The sequence below is a fragment of the Alligator mississippiensis genome, chromosome 1 (genome assembly GCF_030867095.1).
Source record: "Alligator mississippiensis isolate rAllMis1 chromosome 1, rAllMis1, whole genome shotgun sequence".
In the NCBI taxonomy this organism is placed as follows: Eukaryota; Metazoa; Chordata; order Crocodylia; family Alligatoridae; genus Alligator; species Alligator mississippiensis.
Genome location: NC_081824.1, coordinates 426,806,091 through 426,824,667, shown reverse-complemented (window position 1 = coordinate 426,824,667; position 18,577 = coordinate 426,806,091). Strand labels below are relative to the sequence as shown.

The window sequence follows — 18,577 nt, the reverse complement described above, 5'->3', positions numbered from 1 at the left end:
AGCCATATAAATGGCACTGGGGGATAGCTACACTCTCACCAGGAAACTTAAGAGTTTGCCTATAGTACTTGGCACTGGGTCTCAGGGAAGACAGGACTAAGCACACCCACCCCATGCTCCAACCACATAGATCTGATGGTTGTCTCCACAGCTGGACGTTGACCAGTGAGCCTTCTCAAGATTCATTCCTGGTGGCAGTTCTTGAACCTTTGGTCTCCAGCAGGTCTCAGAGTGGCTGCAGGAGACAAGTCCAGAGGAGCCTCGGGTGAATGTCCAGCTCTGGAGAAGGTCAGCAGGCTCCAGAGAGCAGGGTGTGCCTAGTCCTATCCTCCACCAGCCTCACCACCAACCTAGTATAGGCTCTCACAGCAGGACAATGGTGGTTTAACTCAACCTTAAGCACTTATTTTCCATCTGAAGTACACCTTAACCACCTAACTCCTTTTTTGCATCCACCTATAGGTGTTTAATAAGCAGTTAATCAATTTTTCCAGATGGATTTCAACAGGTTAATGGGATATACACAATGGTGGCTTACAACTATGTATAACGCAACAGTTTATAACATATAATATAGCCTATGATAGCTCACACCTCTCTGAACCAGCTAGTCTCTGAGGTGCCACTTTCCCCTGGATTTTGCCTGACTTAAGACTAACATCGCTAACTACCTCTCACCTCTTAGGATATAATAGTCATTTATTAATCCTCTACAAGTGGGAAGTGTGACTATTAGCTTGATCAAGTGTCTCCCATCACATGTCCCACAGGTGGGTAAATGCTGGAGACTTCCACTTGGTGTAGAGCACTATGCTTCATAGCTTAACCTTACCAGTATGTTCCACCCACCCTCACGCTTGCATATAAGCCCAGCAACTTATGCTCCCTGCTGTGCCCTTCAAGGGGCTTGCATTACCAAAGCCTGTAGACATATGAAATTTCAGACTGATGCTACCTCACTACTCCATCCCCATGAACACCACAGCAGGGACTAAGACAACATGTACTCTATCACTTTTATCTCTGTTTTTTTTCCATCTATGCTTTATGTGTTCCCCCCCTCCCCCCCCGGCCCAGCCTCTCAATGGAATTGCTATACCAGGTTTGTTTTCCAGGCAGGGCAGATCTGAAAAGTTCTGTTTTCAAGACCCGTCTTCTCTTTTAAAGTTCTGTGTACTGCTAAGAGTCTGGCTTTGAACCTGCCTGTCTTCAGAGAGTGCACAGCAGGGTTTACCAGGTTGTTTCTCTCTCAGGGTTTACCAGGTTGTTATGCATTAGAGATGCATAAGCTTTTGTCTGTATGGTGCACCTCTAATTTCACCTTCTGCCTAAAGCAACAAGAGACATCTGAAATGGTCTGTGTTCCTAGACTCACTTATTGTAGCAAACTTAAGACAAAGAGTCTCAGCTATCTGCTCTCTGTCCAGAGTAAAACTTTCAAGAACATTTATCAATCATCAGGTTTCTCAACCAAAGATAGGGAGGTATCTCTGAGACAACCCAGGCCTTTCCACTGGACAGGGTGGGACCTCTAGGAGGAAGAGTGAATGAGCCACCAGTTCTTTAAGATGGTATAATAGAGGGAGATTGAGAGTCTGCTGTGGGGCTGTGCATTTGGCCTCTCATAGCCAAGTCATCTGGGAATAGTCTGTCATATAAGTCACAGCTGAGGTGTGGATTCAGGCCTCTAGAGCACAGGATGCCTTAATTGCTTTGCTGCTGCACCCCTCAAACTTTAAAGGAAGACTGTTAAAGGAAAAGGATGCTGGGAAAGAGTAAAATTATGAGACTGTTTTTATATACTTCCTTAAAAACATTGATGTGTTTATGACTCCTCACCACTGACTGTAGTTCTAAGACTAACATTCAGTGCATGGCCAAATTGTCAGCCATGGCATGGTAACTCTGGAGGGCATTGCAAAGGGCTAGGGACACAAGTTACACATAAACTGGTTTAAATGATCAGAAACTGGTTTAAACCTGTAACAGAACAGAAGTTCATTGTGCATAAACTAGTTTCCAAATGGCTGAAACTGGTTTAAGATAAACCTGGTTGAATGTAGTATATCAGACTTAACTGATTTAGGTCAAACCAGTTTATGAAACTTCTGTCCCAGACCCCTTCCTGGTTCAAGTTAAATCAGAGTCCTCCAGCATCCCAGCATGCTTTGCAGACTTGGGTTGTACTGTCTGCTCCAGAGAGCAGAGCTGGCCCTGCCCTTCTGCTCCCTAGCTGGAGCAGTGAGGGCTGACTCACTGGCCTCCCCAGGCAAACCCTGGCTGGGGTCAGGGGCAGAGAGGTGGGGTTAAACTCCCCTTCCCCCAAGTACAGAGCTGCCCTTCCCTGCTTACTTACTGCTGGCTGTGACTGTGGACTACAAATCCCAGAGGAACCTGGAAGCAGGAAGACGAAGTGATAAGCAACCCTGCAGAGTCCTGATGCTGTGCTTGTGAACTGCAAATCCCAGAGACCTCAGGGGCAGCATGAAGAGGAAGAAAACACACAGCCCATGCTGGCTATGTGCCAGAGAACTTTAGCGCCCCCTGACTTCTGGCTTGAGCCACTGCAGGCATGTGGCTGCATTTCCTGAATCAAAAGGAAATGTCTGTTCATTTTTTTATTGATACAATTTTTTGCAGCTTAATCTAACCTGCAAAGACTGAATCATTTCAGCTAGGGCTTTTTGGCTGTCTATACTTAGCCAAGGTGACACTAGTTCAGAGCCTCTATAAATAAAAGCTCACTGAGCTCCCCTCTAATCTGATCTGGATGCTAAAGGTCCAAAGGGACCTACAGACCATCCAGTAATCAAAAGGACATGAGAGCGCCCTGGCATCACCTCCTTTTGCTAGGCCATACCTCTTCCACAGGCCAGTTCCACAAGTGTGCAGGTTACAGTGCAGCAGCTTCAGTGCATGGAAAAGCATTTTCTGTTTAAAAAGCTGAGCAGCATTTGCTTTTCCTACAACCCAAATAGTGAGCTCTCCTTGTCCTTGGCAACATGGTGGGTGCATCTATGTGTTCATTAATGCACGGTGGTTACTGCACATTTATTTAGTACTTGTATAATCAAGTACTAAATAAATGTGCAGTAACTGGAGTCACTGCACAGTAGCTCTGGCTAATGTCTTTTTGGTGACGCTACTGCACATTAGCCTAATAATACTGTGCAGTAGCATATTAGCACAGTTTGTGCTGTGATGTGCCACTGCGCAGTATTATTAGGCTACTGCACATTAGCATCTCATGTAGATGTGCTCAGTACTAGTTTTATGTTAAAAACCTTCTGCCTTCATGTATCAACATCAGGAAGGGACAAAGACTAGCATCCTAAAAGAGTTCAGAGACTTGCTTAATCCAATGACCACTGAATTGAAAAGGGAGCCATTCCATTGGCTTTAGTCATGGCTAGAGCATACTTCTACTTCCCATTGAAATGGTTATATGTAGGATTATTGCTCTTATATTCTTACAAAATAGCGTGTTTACAACAGCACTGAGTTCAGCCCTGAGGAAGCCTGAGGAAGTCCACAGAGCTTCAAGCCATACATTTTTTCTTTATTAAAAATACTTGTAGAAATGTTTTTTAAAATCTTAGCTGGCATGGCATTTTCTAGCCATCCATAGATAGTGAACATGTGCACAATAGCGCATGTTCATTACACACCATGGTACAAAAATATTGCGCATTGACAAGATATTAAGAAAAAAACTAACCATCAGGGCATCATTTGGTATGTGTGCATATGTACAGAAGATGAACTGTAGTTTTGAAGAGTATCAGGAAATCCTGTTTTATAATGTTTTACCTGCTTCCTTTAGCAGTTTTATATTTCTTAAAAATTAGTTTTACAAGCTTCTCTTTAGACTCTCCTCCATTAAAAGAATCAGTGTGCTCAATTTGGGAGTCACTTACTGAGTCTAGGATTCCTGATATCCGTTCTTTTCCAGACAATGGTTTGCTCTTTTTAATGATAGTGATGCAAAACAGAGGTTACCTATATCTTAATAAAGACTTATGATTCAGTAGGTGTGTCTAAATGAGATGCTTACTGCGCAATAGCTCATTACTACTGCATAGTAGTTCATTATTACCACGCAGTAGCATCGCCAGGTACAAACCGTGATGCGACACTACTGCTCAGTAGTAATGAGCTACTATGTAGTAGTAATGAGCAGGGGTGTGTGAAGTGGGTCCTATTCAGTTCAGATTTGGATTCGGCCCAAATCAGGGACAATGATTCAATTCGTAGATTTGGATCACTGTCCCTGATTCAATTCGGCCAAATCCGAATCTGAAGATTCAATGCTGATTCAGAGAATCAGAGATTTGGACTTAGACACGACTTTAAACGTTTTCTACATATGTTGAGGTACCAGGCATGGCTCGTAATTGCTGCAATGCTGGGGTGAATGGAGTGTCCCACAGGAGTGGGGGGGAGGGGCCCTCCACATGCTCAGCGGCAAACCCGGAAGTGGACCAGAAGTACTTCCAGTCCACTTCCGGGTCTGCCGGGGAGCACGCTGGGGAGCCCCTATGCCTCCCTGGCTCAGTGATTGGCTATGGGGGGACCCCGGGTGCCACCCCCAGACCTAGAAGGCACCAGTCACTAAGCCGGGGAGCTGCGAGGGGGAGGACCCCAATGCGCTTCCTGGTGAACCCAGAAGTGGACTGGAAGAGCTTCTGGTCCACTTCCGGGTCTGCTGCCGAGCACACTGGGGAGCCTCCCATGCTTCTGTGGGACATTACATGCGCCCCAGCATTGCAGCATTCATGAGTCCCTGCTACCTACAGGTATGTAGAAAAAAACATTTAAAGCTGTGTCTATGTCCAAATCTCCAAATCTTTCCTTATCTCTCCAAATCAATTCAGAGGGTTCCGATTTGATTCAGAGAGATTAAAGGGTCTCCTGATTCAATTGGGATTCAGAGATCCAGCCACCAAATCAGACCAAATCTTCACCAAATTGAATCAGGGACCAAAGCTTCACACAGCCCAAGTAATGAGCTACTGTGCAGTAAGCACCACCAGGCAACCATGCCAGGATGCTACTGTGCAGTGATGCTGGTTACTGCACAGTCATTTAGTTCTTGGTTATCCAAGTATTAAATGACTGCGCAGTAACAACTACACATGCAGGCATGCAGATCTAATGATGAAAATAAAAAACAATTGCTCAGTGGGTGTCTCATGCAGGCATACCTAGTGAGTACAAAGGGAAGGTTTTTTTATTCTCTTCATTATATCTGTATGCTTGATGTACAAATTCTCATTCTACCAACCTTTTTTGCAAATAAAAGAATGACATGTTTTTGTTGGGGTTGATGTGTGAAAAACCATCTTAGGGTAAATTGACAAGTAAAGAATTCGGGAAAACATACCTGAGAATTGACTATTTTGAATATCTTCTGTAGGGGTAAAAAGGAATGCCTCTCAATAACCTAAAAATAATAAATAAAGGGTACTTAATTAGTTTGTACATTGGTTCATAATTTCCCATAAAGAAGAACTATCTTTTAAAGATTTCCCATATACAAACATCTGAATAAGCCAATAAAACAATCCCAGACCAGACAGGGTGGACTGGAATCTACTTGTACAGTAAAAGCATTTGATGTTTATGAAGAGGTTATATCTCAAGATTACTGCATTAAGGCTTAATTGAGCACGTTGCACATAGCTCCATTTTGCCTCAATCAACCTTGACAATAGATACCAACAGGACTCCTAAATCCAAAGCAATAAAAGAATAAAGCTTAATCCTAATTCCAGAGTTATTCAAATCATGATTTCAAAGGAATTCTTGTCTGTTAAAAATACCTGCTGTTGTTAAAGCATCATTAGTTTTAGGTCTCTTATGTCTAAATGTAAAGTGAAATAGGGAAGTATTTCTTCATTCCTGGTACACATGGAAAAGGCACACACAGCCATCTTTATGATCACAGAGGGATTTGATTTGTTCTCTTATAAAGTAGCATTTGCTTATATATTTTGCCAGAAATGCCAGTGTTTGTGCAATGCTCCACTCCATCAGTGGTGGAATAAAGAAGCCCATTTTTTTCAATTTTTAAATAAGTACACTTTTCAGCCATTACTGAAAAGCTATTGAAGCACAGAGCCTGATCATGGCAGACTGTGAGTGCCCCCTTCTGTTCCCCGCCCCCCTCACAATTCTGATACAAATCAGTGGGAGCTGAGGGCCCCCATACCTTCCTAGATCACATTTCAAGTTAATTACAGTAATGTGACAGCTTGTAGTAAAGTATGGCATGTGAGTGGGGGTAGGTAGATATGCCTAGATACTTAGAAATATAGAAAACATTCATTTTCAAATCATTTTGAATTGAAAACCAGATTATCTGAATGCAAAAGAGTATACACGCATGTATGTGTAGTACTTATGTCTAAGTTTCTGAGGCAAATTATGTCATCCTTATTTAACAAGATTCCCATCAAAGGAAAAAAAGCTGAATCTGAATAAAGCCTGTGAGATTTCTCTGTGAATCTACAGTGGCAGTCATAAGTAAAAGAGGAGGAGTCTACACATAGTACAAAGATATGTGGATTGTTATCTCTGAACAGTGACTGTAGAGATAGCCCTGGTATCAGAAACAGATAAAGTGTATAAGAGTTCACTGTCATCAAGACCCAGTCTAGTAATTCCCTTGAGAAGACAGGCATTGATTATAAAAAATGCACTAAGCCAGTGAGTCTAGATTGTTGCTAAATTCAGTATGGTGCAAGAAGTGCAAGAGTGTCGTTCCATCCATGACCTTTAGCTTTTCCTCACATTATGAAATTGGCCTGAAAGCTGCTTTGATTGTCTGTTGTGCAGAATAGTCCATAAGTCTGTCAGAAAGGGAAATAACATGAGATTGGTGCTAGAAATCTGCGGAGCAATGATGTCAACTACTGTGATTTAACCTAGAGCAGGTTGCCATCCCAGTAAGTGTCACTTTAAATCAAAGTCACATATAGCCTGTGAACCACAACTGAAACATCCACAGGGAAAAGAATCCAGTGTTAAATCCTTTCAGTATGATGTAGTTTATTTTGTTACCACATTAGTGGCTGCTGTAGTCTCCACAGCAGCTGAGGTTTTTGAAATTTTGTATTAGTTACGGCATTCCTGAAGTTGCTGTTGGTTAGCAGTAAACATAGCTTCACTCTGATCTTGTCCCAGTGCTGTTGTGCTGTATATTTTGTGCTTTGTACATTTTCATGAAATATATATTGGGCTGGGTTGTGTATATAATACCATGGCCAGTGCTAAAACAAAGTGTGCATGATTCGTTCTCATTCAGAACTCCTCCTGACTGGTCCAGCGGAGATCATAGAGCAGAAGCTCTTCATTGGGTGCCAAGTGTGTGCTCTCCACACCTAACCAGCTCTGTTAGCCATGGGAGACAGATATAGACTCATAGGAATTAACTAGACCAGTGGTGCGCAACCTTTTTGTCCAGCAGGCCAGTCCCTCTTGTTAAATAAGAACTACATGATTTGTCCCAGAGACTTGGACAAGAACACTATGCATACATGAGTGTACACTCTTTTGCATTCAAATATGTGAAAGTTTTCTATTTTTCTAAGTATCTATGCATTTCCACCTACCCCCACTCACATGCCATACATTACTACAAGCTGTCACATTATTGTAATTAACATGAAACGTAATCTAGGAAGGTATGGGGGCCCTCAGCTTGATTTGTACAGGAATGGCCGGGGGGGGGGGGGGGGGGGGAGGTGGAGGAGGGCACTCATGGTCTCCCAAGATCAGGCTCTTTGCTTCAATAGCTTGATCAGGCTCTTGGATTGAAAAGTTATCTGGTCCCTCTGCAGGCCAGATCCAGTCGGCGAACCCAATCTGGTGGCCTGGACAGGCACAGCAAGGCTCCGGCATCCGACCATGTGGAGCGTGGCGGAGGCAGCATGGCCCCAATCCAGCCAGGGGGCTTGACCCAGCCCCAACCCACCCTCATGGCAGGGGGCTTGAGGCATGACCCAACCCCAGTCCAGCCCCATGGAGGGAGGGAGCATGGTCAAACCCCACAGGAGGAAGGGGGCATGCCTGGCCTCAACCTAGCTGTCAGGACAGAAAGGGATTTGGCCCATCCTAGCAAAGGGAAGGGGTATGGCCCAGGCCCAAATAAGTCTCACAGGTACAGGGATCCAACAGCCCCAACCTAGTTGGGCAGAGGGAACGAAGCATGGTGTAGACCCATGATGGGAGGGACATGGGGAAGAAAACAGCACAGGCTAGCTGCACGGGGGAAGGGTGCATGGCACAGTCTCAACCCAACCACACAGAGGGAAGGGGCATGGCCTGGAGTTAACCTGGCTCTGTGTGGGGAAGCTTATGGTCCAGATATGATCCACCCTGTGGGTTTTGGGATTTTGGTAGCGGGGAGGGGTGGCAGCAGGGGTCCCCCGCTGCCAAATTTCCAAACCTTTTGAGAATCCGACGGGCCAGATTCCAAGGCTTTGCAGGCCACGTTTGACTTACAAGCCAAAGGCTGAAATAGATAATCTCTCCATATCCCTCCCCCTGCTCAGAACAGGATCATCCCCATTAACACCATCTGTGATAAATATTTATCCATCCTGGACTTAACTTCCAGTGAAGGAAATTCCACAACTTCTCCGAAGTCATCAGTTCCAGTGCTTCGCCACCCTAACTAAAAAAACTCTTCCTAATATCTCATCTAAATCTCCCCTGCTGCAGTGCAAACCCATTACGTCTCATCCTGTCACTAAAATCATCATTCTCTGTGTAACAATGCTTTTTGTATTTGGAGGCTGTTGTTGACTCTCCCCTTAGTCTTCTCCTCTCTAGACTAAATCATCCAGTGGTCCCACCCTGTCCTCTATTCTGTGGGTGCATCTGCATGAGACGTTTACTGTGGTGCTGACTAATTAGCTCCACAGGAAAATATCACCATGTACACGTGCGGTGCTATTAGGCTGGAGCAAACTAATTAACTCCAGCTAGCTCTACACTGTAGCACCCTCATGCCCCAGTCAGCCCCTCCACAGCAAGTTGAACCAGGTCAGAGCAGCCCCAGGCTGGCAGGCTGATTCCCAGGGTCCACTGCCAACTGGGGCTGCTTTGTCCCAGCTCAGCATGCTGCAGTCCTGGGCACAAGTGCAAATATGGAGCCCTGGAGCAATAGACTCCCAGCACAAACTTGTCATAGTTTATTTAGCCACATTCATTGCATGTGTAGATGCACTCAGTTTCTCCTGGCTATTTAGCCCTTCCTCTAGCAGGGACCAGTCCCGATTCCTCAAAAGCATAGTGTGTGCACCTTACAGAGAAGCACAAGGGAAGAAAGGTGACCTCTCCTCAGCACAGGAAAAGAACACCTTGCTAAGTCACTACATAGATCACCCTTTCTGTCAGATCAATTACAGATGAACCTCAAATACTGTTGGGTCAAATTCCTTCCATTTAATGATGACCAGGAATTCATTTCATAACCTAAAAAGCCAAGATGCCACAGTAGGGAAGTAGATGAATGTGGAATCACCGATAGACTTATATAGGTGTTAAATCTGCATTATATTTGGAAGAAGTTTAACTCAGATAACACTTAATATAGTCAGAGCTTCCCAAAGAGGTCTAGAAAGAAAAGAATTATCCTCTTGGTTGAATTGTGGGTATTGCACACAAAAGAATCACGTGGTATTTTAAAGTTCATAGGTAAGGATCTTCTAAAGGGTAGAATGAAGCTTCTATATATTAAAATATTCATGGTTACTATCTTACCTGTTGTATTGAATGAATTGCTTGTCTAACCTAAGCTGTATCTTATTGTATTTATGTAATGCTTCTAATATATAAATTATACTCTCGGCTAGTGTAAATCAACGTTAGCGTACTGATTTCCTCCATTTGAGGATTTGGCACATTATATATTTTTTTCTATAGCATCTTTCACTAAGTTCTGATCTTGCTGGCATTTAATTCACATTGGTGAAGCATTCAGAAAATGTTGCGTAGCAATTTTCTTCTGCTTAAAAAAATAAGAGCTTAGTGTCACATGAGCAGTGACTCCATGTGCTACTGTTAGAAGCAAATCTGTGTCCATCAGGGTGCACATGTAAACATGTTCCCGGGCACAGTTTACTGCACCTTATATTAGCACGCAGTAAAATTACATTAATTGCACGTGTAGACTCACCCAGTGTCTATTACCAAAATCCAGGCTCATTAGCAAAATTTGCAGGTTCTCTATTCAGACCTCTTCACTTGCTTTGTATGTAGGGGTTTTGTTGGGTTTTTGTATTGTGTGTGGGGTGTTTTTTTAAAGAATTACTTTCCTCTAGTTCAAAACACATATATTTTTTGCCTGGTCCTCTGTGTTGTATAATTTTATTAGAGAATCTATTGAAAGATGTGTTTCATTGCAGGTCCAATTTAAAGCCTGAGTAGGTTTCAATTATAATGAATCCAGAGCCTGAAGCTTGATCTCTTTGTATTTCTGCTCCTTCATAGTTTTATATAACAATGGAAAACTGATATGGAATGTCACAGAATACAACCACTCAACAAATGAGACTGCATTTAAAGTTATAATACACACCCCCCAAGAGAAAAAATATGTACATTGCTGATGTTCTACGTTAGGTACATGATGGGCACGTCTACACGTGCCTGCATAGTGACATTGCTACTGCCCTTTTGGAGGTACTAAAGCACAGCATAGTAGTAGCCCATATTGAACCATACACTGGGCGCACGGTTATTTTTAGCCGCTTTAACACTGTAGCAGCGCGCTGTAATGAGGGAGCGCACTGCTACAAAAAAATAGCTGTTGGTCACATGTAAGTGCATGTGGTCACTACATCACTGTAGTGCATCACTATGGCAACACATGTAGACACGCCCGATATGTGATAGGACTTCATCTACTGGATGCTTTGATTTTACATACATCAGTCCCATCTTCCCTCTACCTATAGTGTTACTAAGGTTCTGGAAAGAGCAGGAACTCTGTTTCAGTGGTCTGAAAGCTGTCATAGGAAAGGGAATAGACCCAGGATAGCAGCATCCACCCACTCTCTCCAGTCCTGTGAAATGTCAGCTGTTAAAAAAAAAACCCAACAACCCAGGGTTAAGGGACTGGCTTCTGAGATGGCCCTGGCTGAGAGTAAGTGGTGACAAGGGGAGCCAGCTTCTTTGCAGGGTATCATTCCCTTGGGAATTCTGCCAGTTAATTCTTGTGGAACGTATGATGACCTTGAAATCATTAATGTGTGCATGTTCTACTCCATATTGTCATCCCACAACAAAAGAGGGCATTAGCATACAAAAACAGAGGGCAGGCATGAAGCATGGTTAACAGGGACAGGTCTTCTGTGCAAATGTTCCAAGCTGCTGGAATCTTATTACACCTTACTGGACCCTACTTAAGTCAATCAAAAGACTTGTATGGACCTCAGGAAACTGGACCACATCTTCCTAGGACCTGATCTTTGGCAGCGCCTATCCCACCAGCTAAATAGGGCCTCTGGATTCTGTGGCTACATCCAGATGTGCAGGCATTTGCAGTTTGTGGTGCCATAAACCTCTTTGCAGTGCCACAACCACACTCCCAGAATGTTAAAACAAATTTTGCCACCAGGAAATCTTGGTAGGAAAAAACAGCATGAAAAAAGCAGTGTGGCACATTTGAGAGGAGCATGTGTCAGCAGACACAGAGGCTTGCTACTCCTGAGAGATGCCCTGGCTGCTGGGCCAGAGCGTCTCCACTCCTTTAGTTGTCCCTGGCTTCTCCAGCATGCCAGGAGCTAGGAGGAGCAGGGAAAGAGCGTGGCTCCAGCTGCCCAGACTCTGGTTTCTGGAGGTGCGTGCTGCTGCCAAGTACGCCACCTCGCTTTTTTAAGGCGTGTGTTTATTTGACGCTGGGATCTCCCAGGGACAACCCCTGCCCCTGCACTGCTGATTAGAAGCACAGGGGATACCTGTGTATGCAGCACTGCAAATGGATTTGCAGCACTGCATACCACATGTCCACACTCATCTGGACGTGCCCTGGGAGTGCAAACACATAGTTTCCTGGATCAGTTTGCCATTCCTGTGTTTCTTCTGCAGGGGGAAGTGATAGGGAACTACAGGCTGCAGCACTCACCCAAGGATTAGTTACTTCAATAGTTAGCCTGTCTTGAGCTCTGTGCTGCTACCTCTACTGTGCTATCAGTACCCTAGCTAGCTAATTTAAATCTGCGCGGGGTGTTTCTACATGAGCTATCCTGGCTGCTTCAGTCTGAAAAATGGGATCTGATGAACTGAGTGATGAGAAGACACAAGCACAAACGGCAATGAAAATACTTACGTTGAAATCACAAAAATGTGATATGGGAATTATGAAACAAGTGGATTTATGAAATAGCATTAACTTTGTTCACCCAGAGATGCCACAGCATCCACTGCCCAGATTTACACCATCAGGCGGGTCAGCAATCTTGTAATTGGTAGGTGCTACTTGAAAGAAGGCGGCGGCATGGATGACCAGTACAGCCATGCTACTCAGAAGCTGATGCTTCTTCCAAACCAGCTATGCCTATGGCAGGGCTCTTAGGGAAAAGAAATTCATAGTACAATTAAAAACCCTATCTCTTTATTTGCTTTGTTGCATTCAGTATCCATAGGCTTACAGTCAAATTCCTGGAAATAAGCTGATGCAACTTTGTAGAGTTCTCTGTCATTGCACCTACTTACTTCTGTTAACATGGAAGAATAATTGTGATGAGCATGGAAATCCCATTAATAGTTATTGCCTTCTATTTGGCCCTTTCATGTATTTTCCTTAGTCTCAAGAAACACACAAACCTGGTAATATAAAAGCATCCTTAAACTCATGATCTTCTCCTCTATAGGTAATTTATTTCTGAACCAGATTTATGCCATTTAGTTTCTTTCCATGTCCCAATTTCTCCTGTAGGCTGAATGAGTTTGACAGGGTACTGCATGTGTGTCTCAACAGGCAGTAGAGGAAATCCACTCTCCTATTCAATATTACAGTAGTGCCTGGGAAACCCTGGCATAAACCAAGAACCCACTGTACTAGGCACTGTCAAAAAAGAGACAAGACCTGCCTCCCAGAGCTTACAGGGTAAGGTGTGGTTGATTGTCCTGTTTTGTCTCAACAGCCCTCAACACAGCACGGTGTGAAAAATTACAAAAAGAGAAAGAGGAGCTGGAGAAGCGATTTGAGGATGAGGTGAGGAAGCTTCACTGGCAACAGCAAGAAGAGCTGCAAGCCCTTGAGGACAGGCTGCAGTTACAATACAGCACTGAACTAGAACGTCTACAAGAAGAAAACAAGCTTCAACTCATGAGAATCAAGTGTCGGCACCAGGAACAGGTCAGCAATAAATTGTTCAAATTAGGAGGCTAAATCAGTTTAAATTAAGTGTAAGTGACAGGACAGCTAAATTTATTGACCTTCTCCAGTATGATGACATGAGTCACAAGCTGTGACATGAGTCACAAGTCACGAATGAATACATCTAGGTTTGTTAGCTCCCTTATCTAAAGAAAAGTTCATATTTCAGAGTTGTACAACATGACCTTGAGGTCCCACATTATAAAATGCTTTATGAATGGCTCTCCTGTGAAATACCCCTTATAATGACTGGGCCCAGTCCTGTCCTGTCCCCACTGCTTACATCCAGGAAATGGTAGCTTATCCCTGTTTACTCAGATGATGCTACATACGGAGCAAGATACTACTTGGCAGAACTTTGCCCATTTTTATTTCAGATGATACAGTTAGAAAAAGAACAGTGAAGTGCATTGCCCAACGTCACACGCTCCAGCAGATGTGCTCCAGCAGAGTCTAGCATCACATGTATCAGCATCCCCATGCTGAAAAATAGTGGCAGAGCATTTTAACTAATGCTCGTTTGATGAGATTTAGTTCAGTGCCTCTCCGCTGACGCTCGGGTTCTTTTAATTAGCAACTACACCTCCCGGAGCACATGTGAAAATACCCAGTGTATTTACTTTCTGTGCCTGATATAATGTAAATCACTTAGAGACTCTGGGATGAGGACAGAAGTATAAAGTAGGAGGAAGCAGATTTTCTGTTCAGCATTTAGTTCCTTATGAAGGATCTAGAGAGGGCTGCCCTTGAGCTGGGCTGCTGTACCATGCTGTGACCTGACACTGAACTGGCACACAGAGAAAGAAAACAGTGGAAAATGAAAAACTGAGGCTAACACCCAAAGGGTTTCTCCACCAGACAGCTGCAGCACTCCACTGTAGTTGTTCTGTGAAAAAAGGAGATGTTGACAAAAGGAAGATATTTGCTTGGAAAAATCCACAGGGCCTGAAGTTGTATTATATGTTGGTTTTTTCCTCCACAGTTGAAGAACCAATAACCTCTGATGGCAGGTTCATTCTACTAAATGTCTTCATTAAGGATGTTATCTTTCTTTCTCTCTCTTGTAAAAGATTTTGATAGTGCTTAGAGGTGTTAGAAATGCCTGCTCTGGGTTATAACCTTTCTTAATTGCTGCATCCTTTTGTTGTCGTGGTTGATTTCAAATCCTTCCAACAGTGACAGAAAGGCGTTCACATCTGGACTGTTTTACCCCATGCAGCTTAACTTCTATTGGCTGAATGAGATTTTCCAATATGTGATAGGTGTTGGAAAAGTCTCTTTCAAAAGGTCTTTGTGTCTCAAGCTAGAGTGTTTCTTTATCTTCTTTTTTTCATCTGTTAAAATCTATGCTAACCTATTTCTTTTCCACTTTTGTGTTGTGAGGCCTTTCAGTTTGTTAAGGTTGTCTGCCTTGCCATGTCTGCATACTGACAGGTATTAGAGATTGTTCAGTAACGTAGGGCAGGTTTTTATGGCTGGGGGATTTAAGGGTTTTGTCATATTTTTTCTTTAGATAGTTCTTTCAGTGTTTCCAGTTATTTCCAGGGAGCTTGTTGGGCTGTTGAGATGGACGCTGCTTTGATTCTGCTCAGTTCGATCTGTTTGGTTATAGGATAAGCTGACTTTGGTTAGACAGGTTGCACTGGGATTTGACTGTTATCATATCTACCTTTCTCAGATCCCAGTTTGTTACAGGTTGACAGTAGCATAACTAGGGGTGGGCAAGAGGGACACCTGGCCTGGGTGTCAAGTTAGAAGGGGATCAGAATCACCCCTGACCCTATGGAGCCAGGCCCTGGCACAAGTGCCGTGCCGGGAACTCCAAAACCGTTCCCAGCTGCTGCTGCTTTAAGAGCAACAGCCAGGATAAGCAGAGCATTCATGAAGACAGCAGCAGCTCAGCTGGGACTGTGTAGGAGTCTCATCAGGGGTAAGGCTGCTGCTCCCCTCAGCCCCACTCTTGAAACCTGGCATCCCCCCACTCTCCACAGCTCTTGGAACCAGGTCTCCCCATTCTTGGAACCATGCGCCACCCTCCTACCTCCACCCTCCCACAGGGTTTGCCCCAGGTGCCAACTCTGTTACACCACTGCAGGTCAATTAGCAACACTAATACCCATTCATGCAATGGAGGTGAGGCTGTGCCAAACACTCCTTTTGCTCCAGGCCCTAATTCTCCAGACTTCCCCTTTTTCCCTGCTGTTATGCTCTACTGCATGCTCCCCCTGTATCCAGACACAGCAGTACTTTACACCAGTTGTTTATGATGTGATGCTGGAGTGTTCAAGAGCAAGCTTAGAGTTATGGAGAGGCTGCTCTCTGTCACTGCTCTTAGACTGGAAGGATGTCCAACTGGAAATCTGAGTATATGCACTGTTCCTTGAACCCTTTTTAGCTCCCTATGTTGTGCCTGCTGTTAGGATAGCAAGCTTAGTTTAAGAGCCAGGAGACCCCCACAACAGCCCCTATGAAGTCATACGTTGCTGTCTTTATTCATCTTAAAGATCCATATGATTTGGACCCTGAATCTCTATCCTTTTCTTTGCTCCCTCTATCTTTCTGCCAGAAAGGACAATTATCAGGGAAGCCTAGGATATTATATTCATGGAGGGTTTTGCATGGATTGTTATAGAACATTGCAGACAAAAATATATTTTCATCAAAATATCTCATTTAATTGGAGCCAGAATTTCTCCAATTAAATGAGAAACATTCACAAAACATTCCACAAAACATTCAACAAGAAGGCTGCTGAGGCCCAGAGCTTTGTAGTCATTTCTCTGGTCAGCAAGAGGGAGGCCCACACTGAAAACATGGCTTTTGTGATCTAAAAAGCAAAAGCATTCAGAAGGTTTTTTGTCCGTTCACAAGTGGGACATAAATTTGGAAACCTCAAAAAGTGTCACAAAATGGAACTGGGGTTGGCCAAGCCACTCTGGACTTTATCTCCCTGTGGGCAGGAATCATTGGCCAGTACCTCTATCTGGGCAGAAAGAGGAGTGAATTTACCATCCCACAGCATATTTTCATTTTCTCTGCCTAGTCTGGATACGAATGCTCGTGGCCCAATCCTGTAGGGTACTGAGCTCCCTCAGTTTAATATCTTATGTTTAATTTTAGCAATGTGTGTTTTTTGCACTGGCTTGTTCCTCTCCAGAGATGAATTTCACCATGTTCATAAACTGCAATAGCAGAAAGAAAAAATCCTTTTAAAAATAGGCAACTGAATATATTTCTGTACCCACATACCTACTCTGGAAATGAATCATGTCGCACATTCTTTTAGTCTGTCTTATAACAAAGGAAACCACATTTACTTTCTTCTCTGCTTCATTATCCAGTAATCATTGTCTGTCATAAACACAAAATTACACTTGTTGGAAGCCTTGAGGTGTTTGAGAATAGGGATATTCTAGACTCTTTCTATGTAGTGGGTCAGAAAAATCCATCTCACCACAAATAGATTCAGGTCACCAATGTTAACCAGTGCGAAAAAGGGAATACTTTGCTTTTATTCCATCTAAGGCTCTCAATGTGCTCTGTAGAAATATGAATTACTCTCCAGAGTGTCAGTTCAGTATGTTTCAAAAACAGTAAGTTAGAGGATTTAAAAAATAAATCCAGCGTAGAGATGAATTGTAGGTTTCCAAGTTTCCCATCTTCTCCCTGGAGCTCACACTCATACACATTATTCTACAACTCACTGGCCTTCTCCAGTTCGAGCCTCTTCTCCATATTACTTCAATAAGCATTACAACTGTCATGTGAGGTAAATCCATTTTATAAAAGAAAAGCTAGATAAAAAGATGGCAGAGCAAGAGACTCGACCTCCTGTGAAAAGTTGCAAAGTGAAAGCCAAACGGGAAGCATAAGGGGAACCAGAGAAAAAGTGAACATGGAAGGGGCCTCTCAAGTCATTGAGTTTTTCCTACTTTCCTCTACCTGCCCAAAACAATCTACAGAAACATCTGCTCTGGGCCCTCTCGCACAGCAATCAGAAAACACCCTATAAAAAACTCTACGGCACGCCAGTGATAACTCCTGCACTGTGGCCCTCAGGGCACATTATTGCCAGCTGTCGAGAGAAGCACAGCTCACTTCCCCACCTGTCCAGTGAACCATGTTCTTGTCTGCCACATCTTATTGTTTGCGTTATAAGCTCTCAGTTCAGTTGAGGAGCCATTCTTACTGGTGCTTTCTCTCCCCACACCCCAGGGTGTTAGCACCCCTTTGGCCCAGCCTAACTAGGGCTGGCCTCCCTATAGTCTTTCTTGTGTAAGACAGTCATATTGCTTCCCTTAAAGCCTATTCTAAATTACCTACCACCTCCCTCACCAATGATCATTCCAAGCCCGGCCCATCTGCACGCCAGTCCCTTACACCTGGCCCGCCTGAAAGGCTTATCTGAGTCATTGGCTGGAATGATCTAGTTGGGGATGGTCCTGCTTTGAGCAGGGGATTGGACTAGATGACCTCCTGAGGCCCCTTCCAGCCCTAATTTACTATGATTCTGTAAATAACTTGCTCATAAAGACAGAAGAGGAAGTTGACCACTTCTAACTTTTAGAAACTTTATATTATCGTAGTAGTAGTGTGTGGTTCATAAAGAAAACAATTAAGACATGAAAAATATTTAAACAAGAGTGAAGTAAAAACCCTGGTAGTGCTTAGAAAGACATGTACACCAGTAGGATATATCTCCAGGAAGGAGTTGGTGACGTTCACATGTCATTACCAGCTTGATGAGACAAGTTCACTTCTCATTCAGACTTTATATGGCGGTTCAACAACAGATTCCCACTTTTCATTATTAACAGGGCTTAACCATGGCAGTTTCTTTCACATTATTGTTAAGATGATTTCGTATTATTTCAAATTCCAAGCTAAATGCACATTTTTCAGCGTAAGTACAACCCTTTTCTAATTTTATTGGAAATTTGGCACCTGTTCTGTGAGCAAAGATAGACATTTTGAATAATTTAATAAAGTGAAACAATATTGATTCTGAAAAACTGAGACTCATCTTTTATAATTTAATATTAATTGTAGATAAAGGAGCTGTGCAAATGAAGTGCTTTCACAGTTAACAGCTATTTCACTATAAAAATAAGATTGTTTAATACTCCATATGACAGAATAATATGAGGTAACATGTAGGATTAGAAAACAAGATCATTATAACTCTCA

At 43.3% G+C, this 18,577-nt stretch overlaps 1 protein-coding gene and 1 long non-coding RNA gene across 7 annotated transcripts in view; one reads left to right on the top strand and one right to left on the bottom strand.

The window, feature by feature from the left end:
• Positions 1–18,577, top strand: part of MTUS2 (microtubule associated scaffold protein 2) — a 575,297-nt gene that overhangs the window by 531,081 nt on the left and 25,639 nt on the right. For all 5 annotated transcript variants that reach the window (XM_019497359.2, XM_019497357.2, XM_059719702.1 and 2 more), the window contains one exon: positions 13,155–13,369. In XM_019497359.2, the coding sequence (XP_019352904.1) occupies positions 13,155–13,369 (215 nt within the window). The remainder of the gene's footprint in view (positions 1–13,154; positions 13,370–18,577) is intronic.
• LOC132246609 (uncharacterized) overlaps positions 1–18,577 on the bottom strand; it is a 69,966-nt gene that overhangs the window by 42,039 nt on the left and 9,350 nt on the right. For both annotated transcript variants that reach the window (XR_009457992.1, XR_009458026.1), the window contains exon 2: positions 5,384–5,443. This is a non-coding gene — a long non-coding RNA (uncharacterized LOC132246609). The remainder of the gene's footprint in view (positions 1–5,383; positions 5,444–18,577) is intronic.